The sequence below is a fragment of the Cygnus olor genome, chromosome 8 (genome assembly GCF_009769625.2).
Source record: "Cygnus olor isolate bCygOlo1 chromosome 8, bCygOlo1.pri.v2, whole genome shotgun sequence".
NCBI lineage: Eukaryota > Metazoa > Chordata > Aves > Anseriformes > Anatidae > Cygnus > Cygnus olor.
Window position 1 is genome coordinate 13070230 of NC_049176.1, and position 24141 is coordinate 13094370.

The following is a 24141-nucleotide window of genomic DNA, read 5'->3' on the forward strand; positions in this document are numbered from 1 at the left end:
CATGGAAATTTTCCTAGTGACTCAGGAAACCGTAGCTGTTAGTTTACTCTTTGCAAACATGAGGCAGTTGTGTTTCTGGTTCTGGAATGCATCTTATGGAAGTAACTCACCCAAGAATTTGGTCTGTGCCCTGTCGTGCCCCGCATAGTTTCTGAACACTTTCCTCTTTTTCTGCTTGGTTGGATAGAAGGAGGAAGCTCTCTGCGGTAATGACAGTTCTTGTTAGCGTTATGGAAAAAGTCAGCCAAAGAGGGAACCAGGATTCAAACACTCATCTTCACCTCTTGTGGCTTTTGGCTTCTGCAGTCAGGTGTGGGGTATCCCTGTCAAGGAGATCAGAAGATGCAGGACTTCCCTTCCGTAACTCGGGAGGCTTGTATGTAGGAAGCCATATGTTATTAATTCCTCTACTCACTGGGCTGCTTCCGTCCCACCCTTCCTGTTGTATTGCTAAAATATCGGGAATTGTGCAGGTCTCTGGTTGCCTGCTTTGAATGTCTTGCTTCACCTGAGAAGATCTCAACAGCCACTGAGTTGTCTTACTGCCTCTCCTGTCCATCTGCTGCTCTACGGTAACGAAATACCTTGCATTTAAGACTAGAGATGAAGTCCTTGGAAAGCTTTCCATTTCTAGCACTTGTTATTTTCAAGCTAGAAACACTCAAGTAAGGTTTTTCACTTATATTCTAGTGTGAGGGTCTATAATGAGAATTCCAAGTGGGTTTGAAGGTTAGAAGGCAGTGTTGGTGGTACGTGCATCTTTGATGAGAGAAAATCCTTCCCCCACTTCTCCAACGTGTTTATAGTGTTTCCTTAATGTGGACAGATCCTGGGTTTGCCTTTTTTCTTCCTTCAGAGGCTTATGCTACTGCTGAATCTCATTCACTAAAATGTTTTGTTGGTGAATTTTGTTTTTCAAGTGGAGACCCACGATGGTGTGCATTGTGCCACAAGATCGCTGTGTCATTGTGGCTGATGTGTGCTGCTACTGAGGGCTTAAAATTAATTGGTTTTATTTTTTGGTCTATGACTGAACCTATTAATTACTTTGACAATATGTATTGATGCCTTCATTCGATATCAGAAGTTCAGTGGGAAATGGTAGGCTTAAAAAAGTATTTATCTGATCAGGCCATCAAATAAGCAAACCTAGAATCTGTATGATTTGGTATCTTTGTTTTTTCTTCATTTCTGTTGCATTGAGTTACACAAATCCATCTTGGAGTGATAAATGTATTGATGGCTTTAGCTAGCTCCTTGCTCAGGAAGGAGTGGTGACAGTATTTAAGAGGGTAGAAGTAAGAAGCTTATCTTCCTGGGTGGTGTCAAGCAGATTAAATTATTCCGTTTTCCAACTGTTGGCTTCCCATGAGCTGCCCCCGCTTTTCCAGATTTTTATGTTTAGACACCCCGATGTTTTACTAATGGTGAAATCTGAAGATTAACATTTGGGGTTGGTGTGGTGGTAGTTTCCCTTGACCTCTGAATGAGGAACCTATCTGGGGAACAAGGAGACATGGTTATACTGCAGTGAGGTTTTGGAGAAGCAAAGCCCTTGATGCTCTAAGTCACCAGCAGACTGAAGAGCATGATGCTCTTCAGCTCTGATGGAGTGTCTGTAGATTGAAGGAGCCACAGGAAGGTCGGTTTGGATTTGACTGTCACTGAAGGTGATGGAAGCAAAGGCTGGAGAGTGCCATTGGGATTTGACTGGGCGCAGGAAGCTGCTCGGGCAGTTGCTGAAGGCTGCTCGCAGGGGGTTCTTCCGCAGTGACCTCCCTGCAACGTCCTGCGCAGTAACCCCGGGGCTGGTGAGCCTACTCCTTGTGAAGTGAGTGGGTTTGCTTTTGCCTTGTCTGGACTTTGTTCTGTGTTTCTGCAGCTGTTCCTAATCCACAGTTCTTACTTAAAGGCAGCTCTGACTTCTTGAGTGTCGTGACCCCTGACCATCTGGGAATTAAACGTATTTCTTTGAGTAGCTTCCATCAGCCTGTTCTTTACAATATAACTGCCTCCCTGTTCAACTCCTAACAAGGTGAATTAATTAGGGAGTTATTAGGGTTTGCTTGCATTCCTGTCATCAGGAACAAGTCACTATCATTTAGCTTTATACCGAGTGGTTGTACAGCCTATGTGTTGAGACCAGCAGATAAGCTCTAGGAAGGAACATCCCTGTGAATGGTCTTTTCCCTTGTTAACATCTAATGTTTTGTTTCCACCGGGGCTCTTCTTGGAAACCACAGTTTGTAGGAAACTTGTTTGATGTTACATCATCTCAGCGATATCCCAGGTGGTGTTTAGTCTCACTTCCAGCTGCGAGGTCAGTAGCTTCTTTGAAATCTTTTCTTTATAAAGGAGCAGCAAAGTGATGTTCTTTGTCTGGAAGTCTCCCTCTGACACAAAATGGTAAGGAAAGTTTGTGCACGCACATGCATTTTTTTTTCTCTCTCTCTATATAAATAAATCCAGCCTGTAGCCTAGTTAGGGAGGAGTTTTGATGTACAGATAACTTTCCAAATCTAGGTTTGGTGTCGATACCTCTTTTTTTTTGGGGGGGGGGGGAGCCTGACATAAAGCAGATTTGGGTCCATTCTAGTCTGTCCTTGCATTAAACCAAGGACTTCAGATCTTGAAGCTGAGTGTACTCAGAAGCCTGGAGTTAGCATCCCCTTTGAAGTGTCAATAGAGAGCATCCAGTTTCATTTTTTTGTTAGTGGTTTTCCGAAATAATCCTATCGAGCTGTTTCTGTGGGAAAATGGTCAAGCTAAGCCATGCTTCCTTCTCAAGTATGCTTTCTGGTTTTGCTGAATTCTCTCTCCTTAGAAATAACTGTGTCTAGAGATTTGGTGTGTTTCCAGAAAGGATGTGTAGATGGACATGAACTTGGGCGTTTTAATGCACCTTTGTAACCTTCATAAGTGTTTTCGGTGTGTGCGTTTCATTCTCCAGGTGCGGGTTTGAAGGTACTTGCTAACTGCTGTCGTGAGTGGAGAACTGAAGCGCAGTTCCCTCTCTGCTTCGAGAAAAAAAAAATTGGAAGAAGCTTTGTTTCTGACTTTCCAAAACATATTTGAAACATAAGTCAGTGGCAAGCTTTGTTTTGGAAATGGCCTCGCTCCAGCAATGGCTTTGCCAAGTCTGTTTATCCCAATTCCTTCCTCAGCTTAATAGGCTGAGAAAGTAAAACTATTGTGTGGGTGGCTGGTTGAAAATGGTCCTTATGGATATTGCTGTAATTTGTTTCACAAATAGCGATAGCTTGTACATAAGCCTGTAATTCACATAAAATGCATTAAGGGATAGTGTGAAGGCATGGGAACTGCTACTTGAGATCCAGGCAGGACTCTGGCAGGAGGAGAGACGGGCTGGTGGAAAAGGCAGAGGTTTCTCAGTGTGATGGAGAGACGGAAGGTGTGGAAGCCCTGGGCCGTGCTGAATGATGCAATCCAGATGTGCTAGAAGTTAGTTCTCTCAAACGGTTATCGAAGAATGCAAAACTTCCTAAGTACTGGAGAAAAAAGAAAGCTGTCCTGGCTGCCCCGAGCCAGGTGATGGATGCGAACAGCAGCAGTGCTCTTTCCAAATCGCTGCAGTGTTAGTTATGGCCTGTGTCTGAAAAAAGCTTTGGCTGGTGAGTGGGAGGTGGAAGGGCAGGGGCGGGAGGGAGATAAACCACCGAATTCTCTGGAATTTGGATGGTTTCGGGTTAGGAAAATGTGTCGCCTTCTGCTGGTTGTGAAGACAGCACCGGTCTGGACAACTTGTCTCACTCCTAGAGCAGCTGCTGCTGCTGGATTTGCTGCTCTCGTATAGTCATATAATTTAATATGTTTATAATTAGGCTCAACAGCACGAGTTGTGTATTTTTGATGTCTGATTCAGATAGGAGCAAAGTCAGGCGTTAGAGCTGCTGCGGGTTATGAGCACATATGGAGGATGAGGGCGAGTGGGGAAGGGGTTGCCTTTCTGAGGCGAGGGGACGGCCCACAAACCCTCGCTTAACAGGAGCTGGGGGCCGCGTTGTTGGACTCGGTCCGGAGATGGGAGCGCAAGGGCTGCTCGGCGTCCCGCCGGCATGGGCAGGCCTGACCCACGTCCCCTCTGCTGCCTGTGGCCGGGGTGCTTGGGCTTGTCGCTCGGGTTTGCTGGGCTTGCAGAGCCGTGGCACTGCACGTGCAGGACGCGTGCTGGTTGAAAGAGCGAGGGGCCGGCTCCAGGCTGCCGGAGCACGGCCCTCCTGGGGGAGCTCGCGCTGCCCCCGCGCAGAAGAAGAGCAGACCTCAGGAAAGCCCTGCACTGCCTTCCTTCCCTGCTAAAAGGCTTCCTGATTCAACTTTTTTTTTTTTCCATAGCAAGTGAGTAAAATCTGCATGTTCCTTAAGTACATGGCCTTGCCGTTCTCAGCAGACCGCCTGATACTTGAACAGCCTGTTTGCAAGTGTGGTCCGATGAAGCTTTTTTCTTCTTGCAAGAAGTTACGTTTCACAGTTGGCCAAACATCGCGCTTAAAGTAGCTACACCTTCATTTTGTTGCTATTTAAACTTTTGCTTTTTTTGCAACTTCTTCTGTCGCTTTAACTTGAATCCTGTGAGAAAGACATGACAGTGGGTCAGGTTTGGTTTGGTTCCTTCAGAGATACTTTCTTACCCAAGAACCAGCCGTAAGAGAGGCATCTTACCCCGTTGCCAGGGATGGGAAGTGCTGCCTATATACGACTCAGTTGAATGCTTTGTGGTGGATCTCTGACCTCCTGGTGCCACCAGTTCTGCTCTGGTGTGTGGGCTGTGGTGGTGGCTGCTTGCTTCAGTTCCTACCGGTGGGTGGTAGCTGCGTCTCCTTCAGGGGGCACTTGGTTGGAAAACTGAACCTCGCTGTGGCTCCAGGGTCCCTTGGGATTGGGAGCGGGTGGGAGCTGCCACATTGAAGGGATTGCAACTGCTAAAGTCACTGGTGGTGGGGTCATTACGGTTTATCAGTGGTGAAATGATTGCTTCTTGGCAGTTGCCTTGCCTTCTGCTGGGAATAAAGGGCAAAAGACAGCTTGCTCTCATTTGGGGGAGAGGTAAGGAAACCCCAGCAGTAAACCCCAACTCTTCGATACGTCTTGAGTTGGAGGAGCAACTTGGTTTGACCCATGCCTGTTGAGCACAGGCCATGGAGCAGTTTCTGGGCACTTGATACCAGCAGATGAACTTGTCAAGGATCCCAATCTGGGATCCCGATCTGTCGTCACCCAGATCTTCTTGCCTTGGTGATGATGCTGGTGGCAGCAGGTAGCTTTGCAGTCTGGGTACGTGAACGAAACAGAGCCCTTCCCAAAATGGCACGTGGAGCCCTTGATCATCTGTGATCCGTCTGCACTTGCCTTTTTAAAACAAGCTTTTATCATTTGTGCTGAAAAAGGGCTTTGAGGCTGCTTGTGCAGATAGGACTTCCGTGTTGTACATGGTATCTATCTTTCCAGTCCCTAATGAATAAACACAGCTGGCTTTTTTGGGAAGTCAACTTAACATCTTTGCATCAAAGCTGTACAAATAAAGCAGCAAGCCTTACTGAATTATTGGACAACATCTTCTGATTTTTGTGCTGATCCACACGCTGACTTTTCATCATCAGATGAAAAAGATGTTTTGTTGTTGTTGTTTTTTTTTATTATTATTTCCTGAGGCTGCTTGCAGCCCATGCAGGGGGAAGCAACTTTCCCCTCCTCCCCCTTTGGAAACATGGCTGGAACAAGCAGCCTTGATGACTTATCAATGTTGGATTATTATGCAATAATTTACTAGGCAGCCTTTTGCTGTCCGGACCGCCTACACTCACAAGTCAATTGTGCCTTTGTTCAGGAGTGCTTGGAAGAATGCATGACCTAATGGGGTGGTGGGAGTTCGTGTTCATTCCAGTGTGCTAAAGGCTGCGCCAGTTCCACCGAGTGTCCCAAACGCGTTTCCTTCCTCCTGCCCTGTTTTGGTACGAATGCCTAGAAAAAGCAATCTGTATTTATTTCTCCAGGGGCTTTCTTAAAAACACAGACACTCAACTCTAGTGGAGCTCTGCGTGCTGAAATCTCTTTTGGTGGAACATGGTTTGTAATTAGGTTATGTTAAAATCCTTCAGACCTTTCTTGTTCACGACACACCTGCCTGAATCCCTAGGTCCTTTAGGAGAGGACAAGAAAATCAACTGAAGTTTTATCATTACCACTTTTCACAGTATGTTCCCAGGAAGGCCACCATGCAGAATGAGATCTGTCGTCTGTGATGCTGCGTGGTGTTGTTTTTCTAAGGAAGATCATCAGAAAAGGAGAAACCCTGCATTTTCTTTTTTTTTCAGACTCTGGCTATTCCACTTTATGTGCAATACCAGTGCTGTGATCTTCCTCCTCCACAAATTTTCCCAGAAAGGCTAGGGTGTAGTTACAATGGACATTTGCTCTAGAACTATAATAATTCCTTGCTTTTTGTCATAAGTTTGGCCATTTCATGTGTATGTGATGCAAGCGACATAACTTACCAGTTATGTGTCTTGCAGGTGTTGGGCTGATGTTTAATAAACCTTTTTTATTCCAAAAGAACAAGTTGCTCTGGAAGTTTCTCATTCTCCCATCCTTATAAATACTGTCCTGCTTTCATCGCTCATCTGCATGCTGGAAAACCCTTTCCCATTCCACAGGATGGGATAACTCCTTCTTAAATACTGCCTTTGCACCAGTGGTCCCTGTGCTCTAGGGAGGGTTTCTAGCGTGGAAGGCTGCCCAAAATACGGCAGTAGCTGAGAGTCTGGAGTAGTGGACTCAGGAAGCAGCAATCAGTCTTAAATAAGAGCTCGCTAACTTGCTGGCTTCTGTCTGCCAGCATCAGTGTTTGTGTTCCTTGCAGCTTTCTGCTTGTGTAGGGTCGCAGTACCTCTGCTACGCCCTGTGGAAGCTGCTGCCTCCTGCTATTGCTGGTAGTTCTTCATTCCTCAGAGAGGAGCAGATAAGTGTTTCGCTGCCCTCAAGTCTTTCGCTGGTTCAACACTGTGCTGGGTGGTGGATGACAGTTCAAGAAGGCAGAATGGAGTTAGGAGTGAGAACAAGAGGGGTGCGTGGCTTTGGGTGCCTTCCAGTTCTGTGGGCTGGCAAACCTGGCCTTTCGTCCTGGGACTGAGAATGGGACGGGTCGGATGGGACAAAAAGCAAAAGGAAATGCCAGGGGTATTGAGAGCTGCTCGCTCTTTGTCTCGTCACTGTGAATTGGAAATGAAATCTAGTAACAAAGTAATAAATATGCTACCATGTTGTTTTCAGTTCTTTTAAATTTTACATGGAATTGTCGTCAGCAGGTGTCTCTAAGAAAAAAGCTGCTTGAAACTGGAGCTAACCAAAAGAGAAACATCCAGAGCAATGCTGAGCTGTGTCATTACTATTCAGAGAATTTTGCTGAAAACACTTGTGCAGAAGTTTGACTCTGCCTGACGTGGTCTTCTCAGATGGACTTTTATCCTCAGCAGCAAAACTTAACAGCCGCATTTTAAAGCTTACTGCTTGGAGGCTGCACCGAGGAGTTGCAGAGAATAAAGGAGAGGGAGCGTGAGCTCTTTCTGAAGCCATGCAAAGGATGTGAGCAGACCGATAATGAAGGAGGCAAGTGTCGGTCGGGGCTTATCTCAAAGGCATCTGCTCACAATCCAGTGCTTGTAGTCAGAGTGCCAGCTGGCGGGATGCTTTCCTGATGTAAATTATCCATCCCTTCTGAGGGGCCCGAGCACAAGGAGGCCTTTTGTGTCTAGGGATGAATTCCTAACTTGGGGGGAAAGGGAGGAGTTTCTTGTAAAGATCTAAATAGCATTTACTTAAATTTTCCAGGCTATCCTTACGGTTTTCAGCATGGTGTGTTTCCTGCTAGACCCTGGGATGCAGAAGCGGGCAACGACCCTGCTGACATCCATCAGCTTGCCTGGAGGTTGTGGCTGGCTTGAAAACACGGTCAGGTTGCTGGGGGTTGTGTTTAGCAGCTTTCGGCACAGGGAACATCTCTGATACCATCTTTACCCCTTCTCCAGGCACCCAGGCTTGCTCAAATCTGGAACTGAAGTGCTGCCTTCAAGGCTTTTGCGTGTGCCTGCTTTCTTAAGAGAATGCTAGTATGTGAGACCAAGTAGACCAAAACATGATTAAAAAAATTACCAACGTCTAGGAACAGAAGAACAATGACTTCTTGTCTTCCAAATTAAACGTTTAAAACTGCCTTTCACCTAGTTATTGCTGTTGCCGTTTCTCAGGGTAATAGTAGCATGTATTTATTCAGCCCTGCAAGACTTGGAGGCAGCCTGGAAGGTTAGCTTTGCTAGCAAAAAGCCTCTGCAACCTTGAAGAGCCCTGCTAGCGGCCAGGCTGCTAAGCACAGCTTTTGCACTCAGTATAAACAGGGGGAAAACGTATTTCAACACCGTCAGCTGTCTTGGGTAAACGCTATTGTTCCAGCAGTATTTACCCGTGGCGAGCTGATACAGTGCTGGAGCACAGCCCTGCTGCGTGCAGTAACTGCATTCCTGCGTCACACCATTAGCAAGGCATCTCAAGTAGTTCCACTGCCAGCTGAAATGAATTTCTTTTCACCTGGGCAAACCTGTGCAGTTTCCAGTGCGTTTTCTTTGGCCCGTGGTGTAAAACTGCAGATGAAGACTTGCGCTTTCCATTTAGCATAAGAGATTTCTGTGGAAAGATGTTTTTGTGCTGCCGAGAGTGCATTCTGCACGTGTTGTACCTTTAGTTTAGCTGTGGTTTTTTTTTTTTTTTTTTTTTTTCGGGGAGCTGTAGGAGACCTGATTGGGGAACAGAGCTATAATCTAGTTGCAGTAGAGAAGGGGAAAAAAAAAACGGGGTTGTTTGCGTGCTATGGAGGTGGCATGGTGGTTTTTGTTGGGACGGCCCTGCAAACTTTACTATCTGTTTCTTTTCTTGGGACATGCAGGCTGGGAGCTGGCCTTCCTGCTAGAGTGTTTGCAGAGTGTAAGCACAAGCCCGCTTCTCCTCTTCATTCGCTGGATTCTTTCACCGCGTTTCCTCCCTGAAGTCATCTTGATGAAGCCTGAACTCAGAGGTTTTGCTTCTCTCTAGAGAGAGGCTGTCCTAGTTGAAGAAAACCAAGCTATTTGTGCACGTCTGGCTATCGGTTTGTGTCTGTGCTTGCCTCGAGGTTCTGCTTACCTGCTCTTCACCTTTTAGCACTCTTTGCCTTCGGCGAGGGGTTGTTCTTGAGAAGAGACCACATAGCAGGAGAAGTGTGAAGCCTGTGAGGGTCTGATTTAAACACCTGATATATGCTTCCTCTTCGCTTTGCGCTGAGACTCATACAGAAAATGCTTCTAAATAGAAAGGGGGTTGCTCATCTCCTGCTGGAATTGGGCAGCAAGAGGAGGCATATCCCAAGTTGTATTACGATGTTGAGTGTTCACACTTAGAGTTTCTGGCTCCTGTGGAATCAATTTGTCGTTAACAGTGTGATTGCTTCTCACTTGTTGCCTTCCGTGTGTGAGGAGCTCGCGTCAAGTGGCTTGACCCCAAACCAACAGTGAGCTAGTACTGAGCAAGAGCCACAGATTGTGAGTATCTGGCTTCCAGTCTTGTGCTTAGGTCATCGTCAGCTTGCACACTATAGAAATAGTAATGGGCATTTTGTAGGAAGTGCCGGGGAGAGAGATCGTGTCTGTACAATGCCCCAGTTGTCTTCCATGGCATACCCTAAAGTAGTACTTTTGGTAGACGGGAGTATTGTCAGATTTAGCCTTTAAACATGAGGTTGGTCTTTTGTGTGTGTGTGTGTGTGTGTGTGTGTTCTTGCTACATGCCAGCGTCAGTTTTTCAGGTGCTGTATGTATGCGTGTGTACTGATGTGCTGAGTTCTGGATCCTTTACCACGCTTTTCTTGCTACCTCTGTGTTCCCAGCGGTCAGAACGGACAGCGAGTCATCTCCTGCACCGGCCATGCAGTGAGCGTGCCTAGCACGGGCTGCTCCTGGTGTCCTGCACACAAGAGCTGCGGCCACTGACCCGAGCCTGACCACTTGGTGTCTCCGGCCCGAGTATCGTGGATGCATCTTGCAGCTGGTGTGACCATGGGAAGGGGCTTCAGCACAACCCTGGGGCAAGGCTCCCACCCGCGGAGCGGCATCTGCAAACCCCACGTCTCACGTAGAGATGGGGAGATGGAACGTCTTGTCTGGAGTCACTCATTAACTTCAGTTCAAAGCCTAACTTGCATGAACCTGAGCTGATTTAAGTCAGGTTAGACAGGTATGAAAGGACTTAAATTGCAGGTGGATTTTCATTGCAGTCAGGTTTTTGCATATGTGCTTAGAGGCACACACTGTTCTCATCGCCTTGTGCTGCCTGATTTGTTTTAACTTGTGCAGTGAACCACTCTTCAGCAGGTGCAAAACCTCGTGTTAAACTTTAACACAGTGTAGTTAGTTCATTTTTACAAATTGAGGTTAAATCTGCGTGACCTCCAGGCAGAGAGCGCCTGATTCTTGATCAGTTGAAACTCTTCTGGTGGCTTTTTTTTGTAAGCGAAGGGCAGCGGCTGCTGCAGGCTGTGCTCCGAGCAGTGTTTTTCTCGGAGGTGGTGGGAGGGTAAGGGAATGTGGCGGAGAGGAAACTCCTGATGATTTGTCCCAGACAAACCTCGCCTTGTCCTTGCGTGCTCCCTACTGTGTGCTGGTGGCTGTGCCTCTCACGTTTCCATACGGCTGTTGGCTGCCTGCGGCAAATCCAAAATCCAGCGTGCATTTAGCTCCAGGATGGGGTGATCGCCCACAGCCTGCTGGCCGAGATGCAGCAGTAACAGCCAGCAAGCAGCTTGTCCAGTGGAGGAAGGCGGCTGGAGCATGTTGTGGTCTTTGTTCCCTGATGGTTTTCATTGCTTAGAGGAGGAAGCTCCCACGGGTGCATTATGAGCTGTATGGGTTCCTGGTGCTGCTGTCCCCAGTGACCAAGTCCAGTGAGGCTGTGTTGCAGGTTATTATTCCTATCGGTTTAATAATGCTGGAGGACAGTGGTTATTACTGTCCTACCACCACCGCGTGCGGGTGGTGTTCCTCAGCCTAGAGCCTCACAGGGAGATGGCATCCAGTGCAACATCCCGGCTCCTGGTGCAGGAACGCCAAGGTGAAGAATGCAGCAACGTGCTGAGGTTGAAGGTTTTCTTGTGGGCGTGAAACCCCTTGTGTCTGGTTCAGTGCACAGGGGCGGGTGCTCAAGTCAGCAGAGAGAATCTGTTTCAGAGGATGATCTGCTGATGCTCACAAAGCTGCCGGGAGATGAACAGAGGGCAGGGAGGTGGGGTTGCATTTCTCCTCCTAGGAGAGGAAGAACACGGCTAGCTCGTGGGTTGCTGCACTTGGATCCAAAAAGTGTCTTGGCAAATTTAATCATATGCTCTGGGAAACTTAAACCTTGTATCTTTCCCAGGGAATACACAGAAAGGGGTATCCTCAGTAGCTCAGTGCTGGAGGAAAGGCGTCATGAGCAGAGAGAGTTTGAGCTATTGTCTGATTGGGGGAAGCAGAGGTACAAAACAGGCTCTGTGGTGGGACTCTAACCTCTGGTTGATGCTGCTTCTCCCGTACATGTATTTGGAAAAAATATTACCAAATTGCATGTTTAACTTGTACCTGGCCTTGCACACACAAACTGTTAACGTATCTGATGTAATCTGTCATTTTTGGGGATATGGACGTTATCAGTGATGCCTGTAGAAACGAATTAGAGCTCATGAGCTGTGTGTTTGGTTGCACTGAAATCCGTAGATCTGTTTATTTATCTACTCAGCCTTCCCGTTGACTTCTGCTGTTGGTATCTTCACCTTGTCTTTGCTGGGAAATACAGTGCTGGTGCTACTGGGCACTGCTCGTCCTATTGGATGGTCCTAGAGGAGGTCTTATAAACAGAACTGCGGTGCAGCTCTCCTCAGTCTTTGTTTTAAGTTGAGTCTTTCTCATGACTTTCTCCTCTCACCTGCAGGAAAGGCCTTCGACATCACATACGTGCGTCTGAAGTTTCACACCAGCCGGCCGGAGAGCTTTGCAATCTACAAACGCACCAGGGAAGATGGCCCGTGGGTGCCGTACCAGTACTACAGCGGGTCCTGTGAGAGCACCTATAACAAAGTCAATCGGGGTTTTATTCGGACTGGAGAGGATGAGCAGCAGGCACTCTGCACGGATGAGTTCAGTGACATCTCCCCTCTCACTGGGGGCAACGTGGCTTTCTCAACACTGGAGGGGCGACCCAGTGCTTACAACTTTGACAACAGCCCTGTGCTACAGGTATGTGAGCGGGAGCAGCTATCAGATGGTCTGGGCTGAGTTCTTTTGCTTAGTTGTCATGGGCGGTAGCTTTGTGCTAACTGTGGGCTGCACTTACAGGCCTCATTCAGCCTGAAGGACTGTTGGACAGGTAAATTGGGTTGAACGATCCAAATAAATGCTTTTGAAGAAAGAGTAAACTCTTGACTCTATCAAAAGTAAGTTTATGGTTAAAAAAAAAAAAAAAAAGAAAACAAAAAAGGAAAAAAATTAGTGGCACTAAAGATGACTTCTCAGAGGCATTATGGAAATTATTGGATGCTTACCTCTGCCAACTTAGAAGGCAGTTGTGTGCATCTTGCTGTTTCAAAAAGACCAGGAGATGGTAATGCCTGAGTCAGACTGATATTTGAGGCATTTGCATGTAGGTTTTGAGCGTGAAAGTTTAAGAAATGTGGTATTCTAAACAAATAAAGGGTTATTTGAAACCCTAACTTGTTCTATCTCATGTGCTGGGGTGGGGGGAGCTTGGTTTTATCTACAGCATTTAGTTTCTCTTACAAAAGGCTTGGATAAGGGGTTTAGTGGGGGGTTTTTTGTTCTTACCATTCACAGCACTGGCTGGGTAGTGGTCTGGAGCATACCAGTAGCACCAGTCTATCCAGTTTATTCGCCATTTTCTCTGTGCTGCTTGATGACTTTTCCAGATTATATTGCAACAAAGAGCTCAAGCTGTGGAATTTGCCCCATCGGGGCTTGCCTCCTTCCTCTGGAGCTGTGAGCGGCACGCCCTCGTGTCAGCCGTCCTTCCCTGTTCTCATAGATTAGCAAGAGCACGCTGAGTTGTGGGCACCCAGCAGGTTCGGAGCTTGCCTGCCTCCGATCTGCAGCCAGTGGGCAGAAAAGCAGGGTCTGGTAAGGCTCAATTATATAAAGGAAAATAAAGATTAATGGGAAAGAGAAGAACTTGCAAAATGGAAAAGAGCCATTTTGGCCACCTTGTTTGTGCAGCTAGACCTTGCCGTGACCAGAGTCCAGTCATTAAGGGTGAACAGAGATCCCAAGTTAGCGGTACGATGCGTGATCTTCTCATAAACTCCCCATAAGGAATGGAGACCTGACCACTGGTTTCCTAAAATACATGCAAACCTCTGGCATTGCTTTTCAGAACTGAAGTCAGTGTGTGTTTTGTGCTCAGCATTTCCCTGTGTTTATGCCAGTGTTTGTAACTCAGCAAATCTTCTTATTGTGCTGGTTAATCAGCATCGTAGCTGCAGTGCAGTTGTACATGCATGGATGTTTTTCCCATGTTCTTTATGGTGTTTGAAGGAAAACAGTATTGTAAAAGCTGTAATAAGAACAGTGTGGTGCTAACAGTAGTCACAGGCTGAAGATGACATGAAATTTGGGGACAGGCTAAGTTTGCTGGCTGTTGCTGGAGGAGGGTAGGGTACTGTGCTGAAGATGCTGTGTAAATATTGTGAAAAGCTCTTGTGCTGCAAGTCAAATCTGCCTGCCTGTTTTTCTTCCCACCCTCACTCATCTGTCTGTGTCTTTTTGTCTGGAGGTGTGTGTCTGCAGACGAGCATACCCTAAAGCTTTTTCCATTCTTGCTTTGCAAGAAAGCTGTTGTCAGCCGGTGAGGTATGTGAGGGCAGCACACAGGCCCCCCGCTCTGTTTGCTGAAGATGTTGCCCACGGCTTCCCAGTTGAGAGCAGCGAGGACCCGAGGAGGCATGGGGAAGGATAGGCAGGGACAGGAGGGGTGTCTGGAAAACTTATCTGAACCGAGAGGATATGATGCGAGGCTTCCTGGGCAGGGACGCGTGAGCCTCAGAGGTACAGAGGGGGAAATGATGAGGCAGGAGCGTGCTGACTGATGAATGACTGCTGGCGTGACTTACTGAGTGTAAATACAGCTGCTAACGATACGGTGCTGACGTGCGCTGGAGGGGTACGTCTGATGTGTATGTACTCTGGTGGGATTTCTGTCTGCTCTAGGAATGGGTGACAGCTACTGACATCAGGGTGAGCCTCAACCGTCTGAACACCTTCGGAGATGAAGTCTTCAACGACCCCAAAGTTCTCAAGTCGTATTACTATGCTATTTCTGATTTTGCCGTGGGTGGTAGGTGAGTAAACAATAAACCTCTGTATTTGTTTGAAGCTTTTGGTCAGGATTACCGAAGTGCTCTAAAGATTTTGATTATACTCACGTGGTACCATTAGGTTCCAGTCTTTATTGACTGTCCTAAGTCAAAAATGCAGCAGAATGTGTCTCGTGAAGCTTGCAAACACTATGTAGTACCTATTGAGGCTATAAATCTCAGGGACAGACAGGTTGAATATTTTATTTTCCTGATTAGATCAAATGTTAAGCAATTGGGGAAGGGGTACAAAAAGAGTGACAAGGATGTAAAATGAAAGGGAAAAAAATTTTTTCTACCCAGTGTTTTTTGTGGTTTTGCTTTATGTGTAGTCTAGAATAAAAGCAGAGATACTGAGATTTTTGACATGCTACACCTAAATATTGGGGGACAAATCCTACAAAGATCTGAAGCACTGTACAATACCGTGGTTCTCTGTGCCCTCTTCCTTTTGCTAAAGCATATTGCAAAATGCTTTAATCTTAATTTGTTGACAATAAAATGTTTTCATAAATAGAGTTGGGACCAATGGAGTGTTTCAGGTTGTTTGCAGAGAGCAGTCCTGAGACTGGGCTTTGGTATCAGTCACCTTGTGCTAATTAATTTCTTACCCTTACAAACGGTAGCATGTGGCCAGTGTGCACATCTCTTCTTGGACTTTCGTGAGAGAGATGCATGCTAGTCTAAACCCAACATTTTTGCTTCTCCTGCTCAGTTTATTCTACTTCAGTGACGGACTTCAGAGGAGGCAGGTTAGCCTCCTTGCTCTTAAAATACTTGCCTTGAGCATGCTACATGTGCTTGTTTTATAGTAGCTGTGTTAGCAGTTTTGCCAGAGTCTTACACCTTCAAATATGTCTTGTCTCAAACTTTCAGATCTGGGCGTTGTTTTCTGGATTGCTCTGTGGGTGACCTGGATCCTTGAAGTTTAAATTCCTGTTCCTTGTCTCTCGTTACCCAGATGCAAATGCAACGGTCACGCAAGCGAGTGCGTGAGGAATGATCTTGGAAAGCTGGTCTGCAACTGCAAGCACAACACTTTTGGGGTCGACTGTGAAAAGTGTCTTCCTTTCTTCAATGACCGGCCGTGGAGGAGAGCGACAGCAGAGAGCGCCAATGAATGCTTGCGTACGTGTGACCGTGCCTTGCACGAAAATTGCTCATGGTTTTGGTCCCCTGCCTCTGTTGTCATGCTGGTCTTGCATGGTTTTAAGGCTCAGCTCCAGTTAGCCAGTGCTAAGGGTCTTGAATACAGTTTCCCCAGTGGTTTAGGAGTACATGTCCAATAAACTGCTTGTAGGATTTGTGCTCTCAAGATGGAGATGCTTTAAATCCCTCTTAATGCCTCTGGAAGTATCTCAGGTTACAGAGAGCCTTCAGTGTGAGTTTAGATAATGTAATAATCTGACAAACGTCTGCCCACATTTTCAGAGGAAGAAGACCAGAGCTTCCTTTTGAGGCAGACCTTGAACTGGAACGACCAAATGCTGTATTTTATCTGGCAATTACACAGAATGTCCTGCTTGTTCTCTGATGAAGCTCATGGCTGCAGATGGGCTGTTACTGTTATCGTGTCAGCATTCAGATTCTCCTCAGGGATTTGCACACATAAGGCACTCTCAAAATGAGCTCAGATTCCTGTCTCAGAGTATAAGCTGATGAGAAAATAGAGCAAAGTCCATTTCCTTGTGCTACTCTGAGCACATCCAGGTCTTTTGAAGAATGTTGGCTTGGGTTTGTCATTCCTGTCCTGTAGGACCTTTCTGGAAGATCCGTAGAAAGGGAGATCTCCTTTCTGGAGGACTGGAGTGACCTTTAGGAAAGGTTTGCCACAAAAACATAGCAGTTTGTACTAGAAAAAAAAACCTGCATTTAGTATGCTGGAGTATAACTGTCCTTTACAAAGCTCATTTAGTATTCTCTGACTTCCTCTTGCATTTGAATTATTGGTTTTTAGTTACTTGTAAACTGTTTCATCCAGTTTCAAGACTTGCAACAGTTCTGGGCTGCAAATGGGAATCTCTAGGACCAAATGCCAATTCATTTTTCTCAGTTTTGTGTCGCAGACCAAAGCTCCTGCTAGTTTACTTTATGGGGAAGCTTTTTCAGACAGAAAAGCTTTCTTCCTGTCTGACCTCTGTGTGTGCTGATAGTTCCCAGCTGTCTGGTGGAGACCTGTGGCTTCCCTTGACAGGCCAATGAAACCCAGCTCTCCTGCTCCCTGAACAGAGGAAATCTGTGGTCTGCCTGCTCCCGGAGCAGAAACTCTTTGTGCAGAAGGGGGTCAGCCCTTACTGTTATCTTCTGGTGCCTGTTTGCGTGGCTGAGATGAGTGTTGCTGTGTGGGAGGCAGCACGGCGGCTGGAAGTGGCAGCCCGGCCCGAGGAGGCGATGCCGGGTATCTTCCAGCCCTGCCTGTCCGTGGTCTCGGGTGCTTGATGGCACCGCCAGTCACTTCCCTCCCCTAGGGGATGGAGGGAATGAAGTACTCGAGGTCTGTGCTGACAGTTGGTGTAGCTGTGGGCTGGTTTGGTTCATCAAGCCCATTTCATCGTTACAGCCTTGTACCCGCAACTGCTGCAAAAACACGTTTTTTCCTCTTTCTTCTCACTGCGGCACAAATGCCTTAGGATGGTTAAAGGTTCCTTCTCCGAGCTGAATAATCAGCTTTGTGTAGTGGGTCTTGTGACTGCTGGGCTCCGGGAGATAGCCGTGCACACTACTCACGGATGATACTCTTTTTCTGCAGCTTGCGACTGCAACGGGAGGTCCCAAGAGTGCTACTTCGACCCTGAGCTGTACCGCTCGACAGGCCACGGCGGCCACTGCATGGGCTGCCAGGATAACACCGACGGTGCCCACTGCGAGAGGTGCAGGGACAGCTTCTACCGCCTCGGGAGCGAGGAGGGATGTCTGCCCTGCAGCTGCAACCCAGTTGGTAAGTACAGGCAGCGAGTATTTGTGCATGGAAGTTCATGCAAGCTCTTCTCTCAGTTTTGCAGCTGATGGCAAACTGTAGGGGTAAAAAGAGACTTTTTTTTTCTTTTTTCTTTTGGCCTACACAGGAAATGTTTATTGGGTTGTATTATGGTTAAAATTATCCTTGGATCTAACTGGGGTGGCAGGGGCAGATGGATCCACCACTGCAGCATTTCCTCCATCAAATGTGCTCTAAAATAGTTGTCTTTTTTTTTTTTTTCACAACTGTGTATGTGTTACCCTGGACACACCCAGCACTGAAGTGCTCATTTAAATTCTTAATAAACAAGATTACGCGAGTGGATATTTCTGGAAGTTGTTCATACTGAAGAATGGTAGTGAGCATTAGCAGCATCAGTTTCTCCTACTGAGTATCTAAGCACTGTAAATATAAACTGCTGAAACCTTAAACACAAAAGGGGGTGAGAAAAAAACAAAGTCGAGTCAAAATATGTAGTCAGACTCCTTTTTTTTAAAAAAAAAAAAAAGATCGGAAAAAATTCTGGCAGGAGAACAAATCTTTTGTAGTCAAGGGAACCACTTGACCTGTATGGAGCAATCCCTTAACTACACCAGTCCCACGACAAATACGGGTGAAGGAAACAAAGGGTAACAGATAGTAAGATATGATGTGAGGTTCCAAAATAGAGTAGCTGGAATAAGTAATTGCTTGTGGCATGCCCTAAAAGCAGCCAGCAAGAGGTCTGGCAGGGTATGTCTCCTATCTAATTTGGTCAGAGAGTTGCACAGTTGTGAAACTTTTGACCAAGAAAGGCCTCTTTCTTCTCCCTCTGCTCTCCCTGGTTCTTGTGTCTGACCTTATTTTACGGCGTGTTTGTGCACAGGGTTTGTGTCAGGGAGTGGGAGAAGCAATGAGGTGATGTCTCAGGTATTTAAGGACGAATTTCAAAGGGCTTTATAATTTAGCCATCAGCTTGTATGCCATGGCACACTGTCACCCAGTGGTATTTGAAGGCCCTGAATTAGTTTAGATGTTAGTTTTTCATCGGATTACTGTTTTTTCCTACATATTCAATAGTGGGACTGCAATGGGATTTAAACTCTGCATATGGTGAAAGCTTTGTGAGTTCTTCTCTCTCTTCTATCCTGTCTGACCTAATCATCTCACAACTTTCTGCTTTGCTATAATCTTCTAGTGTGGATCAAAGTGGAAAGAAGCAACTATTTCTGTATTTTAATATACTTTTATCCTGGTAGTTAACTCTCACAATGCTGACAAATTCTAGTCTGCTGGCTGCATTGGTGCTTGGGAAAATAGCATTTTGTCTGCCTCAGATTAAAGAAACCTGTGCTATTGTTTGTGCAAGTCCCTTTCTGCTTTTGACTAGTACTTTTGAGGAATGTGTCCTGTCAAAAATGAGATTTTTGCTGTAGAATTTATTAAGGTTAATAGTGTCACAAGCAGACTCTCTCTGAGGAGACAATTCAGTCTTTAAATCCAACTTGGGAGTCAATGGAGAAAATTGGAACATGAGGGGGAGAAGAGGTCAGGATATCTCCTGGCAAAGGGTAAATCATGATTAGGAAGAACATGGGATTTAGGATATAAAATCTCAGAAAGGATGTGTTGCAGGGAAAGAAAAGGCAGGGAATTAAATAGGCAGGCAAAGACAGCATTGAGGACAGAAGAGGAATAAGGAGGAGCATGCAATGAAAGGGTAAAGGTACATATAAAAGGGGTAGTTGGAAAGAATACTTAAAGCTGACAACAGATTTGTTTTTGGAAGACTAGGTAAAGGTTTGTCTCTTTAGCGTTGCTATGGAAAAGCAGTGAACTGTGAGGCATCGCTCATCAGCTTGAAGCTATGCCTCAGACTTCTGTGTATCTTGCACACTTCATAGAGGTGAAGAAAATCACGAGCTCATACAGTTCCGTGGGTCTGTTAAGGTCCCTGTCCCTTGTTTCCCCACAGGCTCCCTGAGCACGCAGTGCGATAGCTACGGCCAGTGCAGCTGCAAACCTGGCGTGATGGGTGATAAATGTGACCGGTGCCAGCCAGGTTTCCACTCGCTCTCTGAGGCTGGGTGCAGGTAAGGGGGAACTGCTGCTCTTTGGTGGAGGAACCTCTGTCTAAAAGAAAAAACAGATACCTTTTCAGGGCTGTGCGGCTTTAATGAATTATCCTCTCTCTTGTCTCTCTCAGGCCCTGTTCTTGCAATCCTGCTGGTAGCACAGGTGAATGCAATGTCGAAACAGGACGGTGTACTTGCAAGGACAATGTTGAAGGCTTCCACTGTGAGAGGTGAGTTCTCTTCCTGTGGCTTTGTTTCAAGAATGAGAAATATTTGAGCAATGGCCTGGAGTAAACATCAGGGAAATTAATTCTTTTTCCTTCGCATCTGCAGATGCAAACCTGGGTTTTTCCATCTGGATCCCTCAAATCCAAGAGGCTGTACCCCCTGCTTCTGTTTTGGACACTCTTCAGTTTGCGCCAATGCCCCTGGCTACAGCATCTACAGCATCACCTCCAGCTTCCAGTTTGGTAAAATTGAGTCTGTCTTTGTATCTCAGGTTGGGCTGTAGACCAAAGCATGAGAAGCGATTAAAATCCTGCTCTTTTCCTCCCTGTGTGGGATAGCAAACTTTGGGCAGGCAAGTACAGAATACTTTTCTCGGAAGTGCTGAGTTACTGAAGTCAGTGGGAGCTTCCCTGTCTTCAGGTTGTTTGTTCAGTTGGGGTGGAAGGAATTTGCTGCTTTGGCCTCAGGCACCCACTGTGTTTAACGTACACCTCACAGTTTTAAGTAGATGTTGCAGATGTAAAATTTTGTAACTTAGGTGCTGAGAAGAGGGGCATTTTCTCAATTTTAGAGCCAAATCAGGAGTTTGAGAGGATTATAATCATTTTAGATTCTGGGTTAAATGGCTCTGAATAAAACAGGTGGGTTTCTGATGGATGTGTAAGCTGTGCACAAATCTTTTTTCATACAGTCAGTTTCCTGCATACAAATGTTTTCATTCTGCATAGTCTGAAAACATATTTTTAATTAAAATTCCAATGGAGAACAGCTCTTATGAAGGCTGAAATTTGCATCAAGTCATAGATGACTTCAAGTTTTCCAGTTCTTTACTGAGGTTTTTAGAAATAAAGATGTTGAAAAGTATTTTTTGTAGGGCTCAAAGTTCAGAGGGTTCAAGTCAGCACTCCAACAACTGACTCAGGTCAGTTAGTACCAGTGTATAAAATACAAATTAGTTATATATGAGCAGCTTGCAGTATGATGTGAGTAGTCTGTGCAAAGCTGCTCCTTCAAAGGGTGTTGATCCTTGTACGTTTGGTTTTCAGGAGAGGACGAGTGGCGTGCTGAACAACGTGACGGCTCAGAAGTCCCCCTCCAGTGGAGTGCAGAGACCCAGGATATCTCAGTCATCTCAGACAGCTACTTCCCCATGTATTTTGTTGCACCACGTAGGTCATTCAAGAAGCGAGGTTTTCTGCACTGCCTGTGACCTTCCCATTCTCTGTTCCCTGACTGTAAGGATTTCTTCCCATTTCAGGCAAGTTCTTGGGCAACCAAGTTTTGAGTTACGGTCAGAACCTGACCTTCTCCTTCCGCGTGGACAGACGAGACACACGCCTTTCCGCAGAGGACCTGGTGCTGGAAGGGGCTGGGCTGAGAGTGTCAGTGCCTCTCATTGCTCAGGGCAACTCCTACCCCAGTGAGAGCCCGCTGACCTACACCTTCAGGTGAGCGTGGTCCCAGCCCAGCAGGAGGCTGGAGCAGCTGGGACCTAGCCTGCTGTGCACCCTGCCCTATCAGCTCTTGAGAAAACAAACAGCATTAATTTTAGCTCACAAGAGCAGTCTTATCAGGTTAATTTGAAGCTGTTCATCAGTGTTGCATAAGTGTATGCAAAGTATGTGGCAATCACATACCATTGTTGGAAATGGTGCTTTAAAAGGGCACAGCTGTTAGCATCTGAAAGCTTTGCAAATGATGCACGACTCTTCTCTCTAGGCTCCATGAGGCTACCGACTACCCGTGGAGGCCTGCTCTGTCTGCATTCGACTTTCAGAAGCTTCTCCACAATTTGACTGCCATCAAGATCCGTGGCACATACAGCGAGAGAAGTGAGTTGCTGAGCAGAGTGTCACAGAAAAGAGGGGCAGACAGGCCCATTTGTCCAGTGATCCAGTTGTTTTATTGCAGGACCTAGTCATAAACAGCTGTGTGGACTTATTTGGCAAAGCCATGTGGAATTGCTTTCCACCTGGCCTTGCAGTGCAACAGCTTCTCTTGGGCTTTCTGGAGAGGGGGTGGGCAAGCAAAGTGCTGCCTGTGAGTCTCAAAATGAGCCCTCATTACCTGCTGATGCTGCTCTGGGGAACAGATGTGGTTCTGTGCTTCTAAATGTGGAGTTCTGCTGTGTTGTGCAGCCAGTGTCTTCCAGATTGGTAGTAAGATGTAATCCAGAGTCCTGAAGAACATGGTAAGGGAGATGTAGAGAGTCTAAAATAATTTCGTCAGGAACAGTTACCTTCCCCCTGTTTTCTGATCGTGCCTTGGCAGGACAAGTGTGGAGGACAAGGGATTGAAAGCACAGCATGTGCTGAACATGTTCAAAGGTATCCCGTGATGAGGATTTATGAAAATCAGGCACTAATTAGGGGCAAAAATATTTGAATCTTTGGATATTGCCATGTGAAGGATTTTCTGAGTTTAAAAACAAGTGGGGGGAAGCTTTCAAATGCTGAAGAGTTTGCCCTGAGGTAAGGTTTACAGACACTGCATAAGGAAGGTGTATTTAAATTGCTGGAGAGATGGTCTGTCCTCCCTAGAAAGGCAGGAATTGTTTTTGGTATTTGATTTGGAAATGGAAACCATATGCATGTAACGCATAACTTCTTTTAGCTGACAGTACTTACTCATGTGCTGTTCTCAGCATCCTCCTCTGGCTTGTCGTTCTCAATGTTCTAGCCCTGCACATGCCCTGCGTGAGCTATATTGCATCTGTCATCTGTCTAAACTTCCCTGGAGGATTTTGCTTCTTGATTTACCTTATCAGCTGCAAACCTGTCTCTTGTGCAGTTCAGATGCACTAGGTGACATGCTCATGAAGTATTTCCCCTCTCTGGTTCCCAGGTGCTGGCCACCTGGATGATGTTACCATCACAAGTGCTCTCCCCGGGCCCGGTGTGCCTGCGGCATGGGTGGAGAGCTGCTCCTGTCCAGCAGGCTACGAGGGGCAGTTCTGTGAGCGCTGCTCCTCTGGGTACCGCCGGGAGACGCCCGGCCTCGGGCCCTACAGCCCCTGCGTGCCTTGCACTTGCAACGGGCACAGCGAGACATGCGATCCTGAGACAGGTAAGAAGGGGTGATGGGAAAGGGAGCAGCCAGGGGGCTGTTCTCCTTCCCGTGTTGGATGAAGAATAAAAAAAAATGTGTTCTATGTTCCAGGTGCGTGCAACTGTAGGGATAACACAGCAGGGTCTCACTGCGAGAAGTGCAGCGATGGGTATTACGGAGATGCGACAGCAGGCACGGCCTCGGACTGCCAGCCCTGCCCGTGCCCCGGCGGCTCCAGCTGTGCCATCGTGCCCCGCACAAGGGAGGTTGTGTGCACCAGCTGCCAGGCTGGCACGACAGGTGAGTCCTTACCAGAAGGGGCTTTGTTCTACACCCCGTGTGCCTGTGGACATGTCTTCTACCAGTTCTGCTGCCGTGACCCACAGTGAGTGGCACTGACAACTGCTGCGTCTCCTGGTTCAAATGCAATTTATTTCTCCCTTCTTCTAGACCTATTTTCTCTCTCTTGTAAGGCTCAGGGCTGAAGAACTGTTCTTTGTGCCCTTCTCTTAAGATCAAAAGGGTAACAAAGATTTAATCTGTACAAAGCCCAAACATTTCTCTGCTATGTATCTGAGCCATGCTAGCTTCTGGTACAGAGTCTAGTACACATGATTGTGTGGTATTGGGCTGAAAGTTTGATAGATCTAAAAGAGCCAGGAAGGATGGGTCAGACTGAAACAAAATTAGAAGATGAGCCTATTTGCCAGCCAGAGGCACCTTGGGATGCTTGCAGAGAGAGGGCCAGTGTCCTGCGTGGAAAAAGCAGGAAGGCTGCATTGACTCATGAATACCAGTTGCAAAGTACGAGACCAAATTTATACTCAACAGTTCTAAAGAGAAATGTGAACAGGTGCTGCTCTTTTTTCTTAATGATAAACCGTGAAGTCTGAGCGTGTACTTGAGTTGTTAAGTGGAGCCTTTTGTTCTGCCTGCCAACAGCAAATAAGACTTAAAATGGTTGGCAGCTTCAGTGCTTCTCTGTTGATTTTATGCTTGGCATGAAAGAGTCCAAAGTACAGAGTACCTGTAAATGCCTTAAATGCTTAGGAAAGCCCCTGATCAAGCACACAGACATGCTATCTAGAGCAGCTCAAGGGAGTTGCCATGGGTGCCACCACTTGGTGAACTAAAGCAGAGCATGGGGGCCTGAGTTCCAAGTCCCTCGCAGCTCAGGCTGCTCGGTAAAAGCCCACCTTTACTTGTAGCTGACAGGGTCACAGGAGGGTTCCTCCTGACTCCCATCTTTCTGTATGTGGTTGTGATGTGGTGGGAAAGGTGAGGGGAAAGATGGATTGTGTGTGTAAGAACTGCCAAAGAAACAGCTTTTAGCTGGCTGGCAAGGTTGTGTCTGCAATGAGCTTTGGGAACTGCTGGCTTGGATGCTTTGTGGCTGCCTGTGAAGGTTCAGCAGCTCT

At 46.7% G+C, this 24141-nt stretch overlaps 1 protein-coding gene across 1 annotated transcript in view; it reads left to right on the forward strand.

The window, feature by feature from the left end:
- The window catches only part of LAMC1 (laminin subunit gamma 1), a 63584-nt gene that overhangs the window by 27784 nt on the left and 11659 nt on the right, over positions 1-24141 (forward strand). Inside the window, exons 2-13 of the mRNA XM_040565093.1 lie at positions 12004-12308; positions 14289-14419; positions 15396-15562; positions 17184-17372; positions 19348-19465; positions 19579-19677; positions 19781-19917; positions 20722-20844; positions 20934-21123; positions 21395-21507; positions 22520-22741; positions 22835-23023. Of these exons, the coding sequence (XP_040421027.1) occupies positions 12004-12308; positions 14289-14419; positions 15396-15562; positions 17184-17372; positions 19348-19465; positions 19579-19677; positions 19781-19917; positions 20722-20844; positions 20934-21123; positions 21395-21507; positions 22520-22741; positions 22835-23023 (1983 nt within the window). The remainder of the gene's footprint in view (positions 1-12003; positions 12309-14288; positions 14420-15395; positions 15563-17183; positions 17373-19347; positions 19466-19578; positions 19678-19780; positions 19918-20721; positions 20845-20933; positions 21124-21394; positions 21508-22519; positions 22742-22834; positions 23024-24141) is intronic.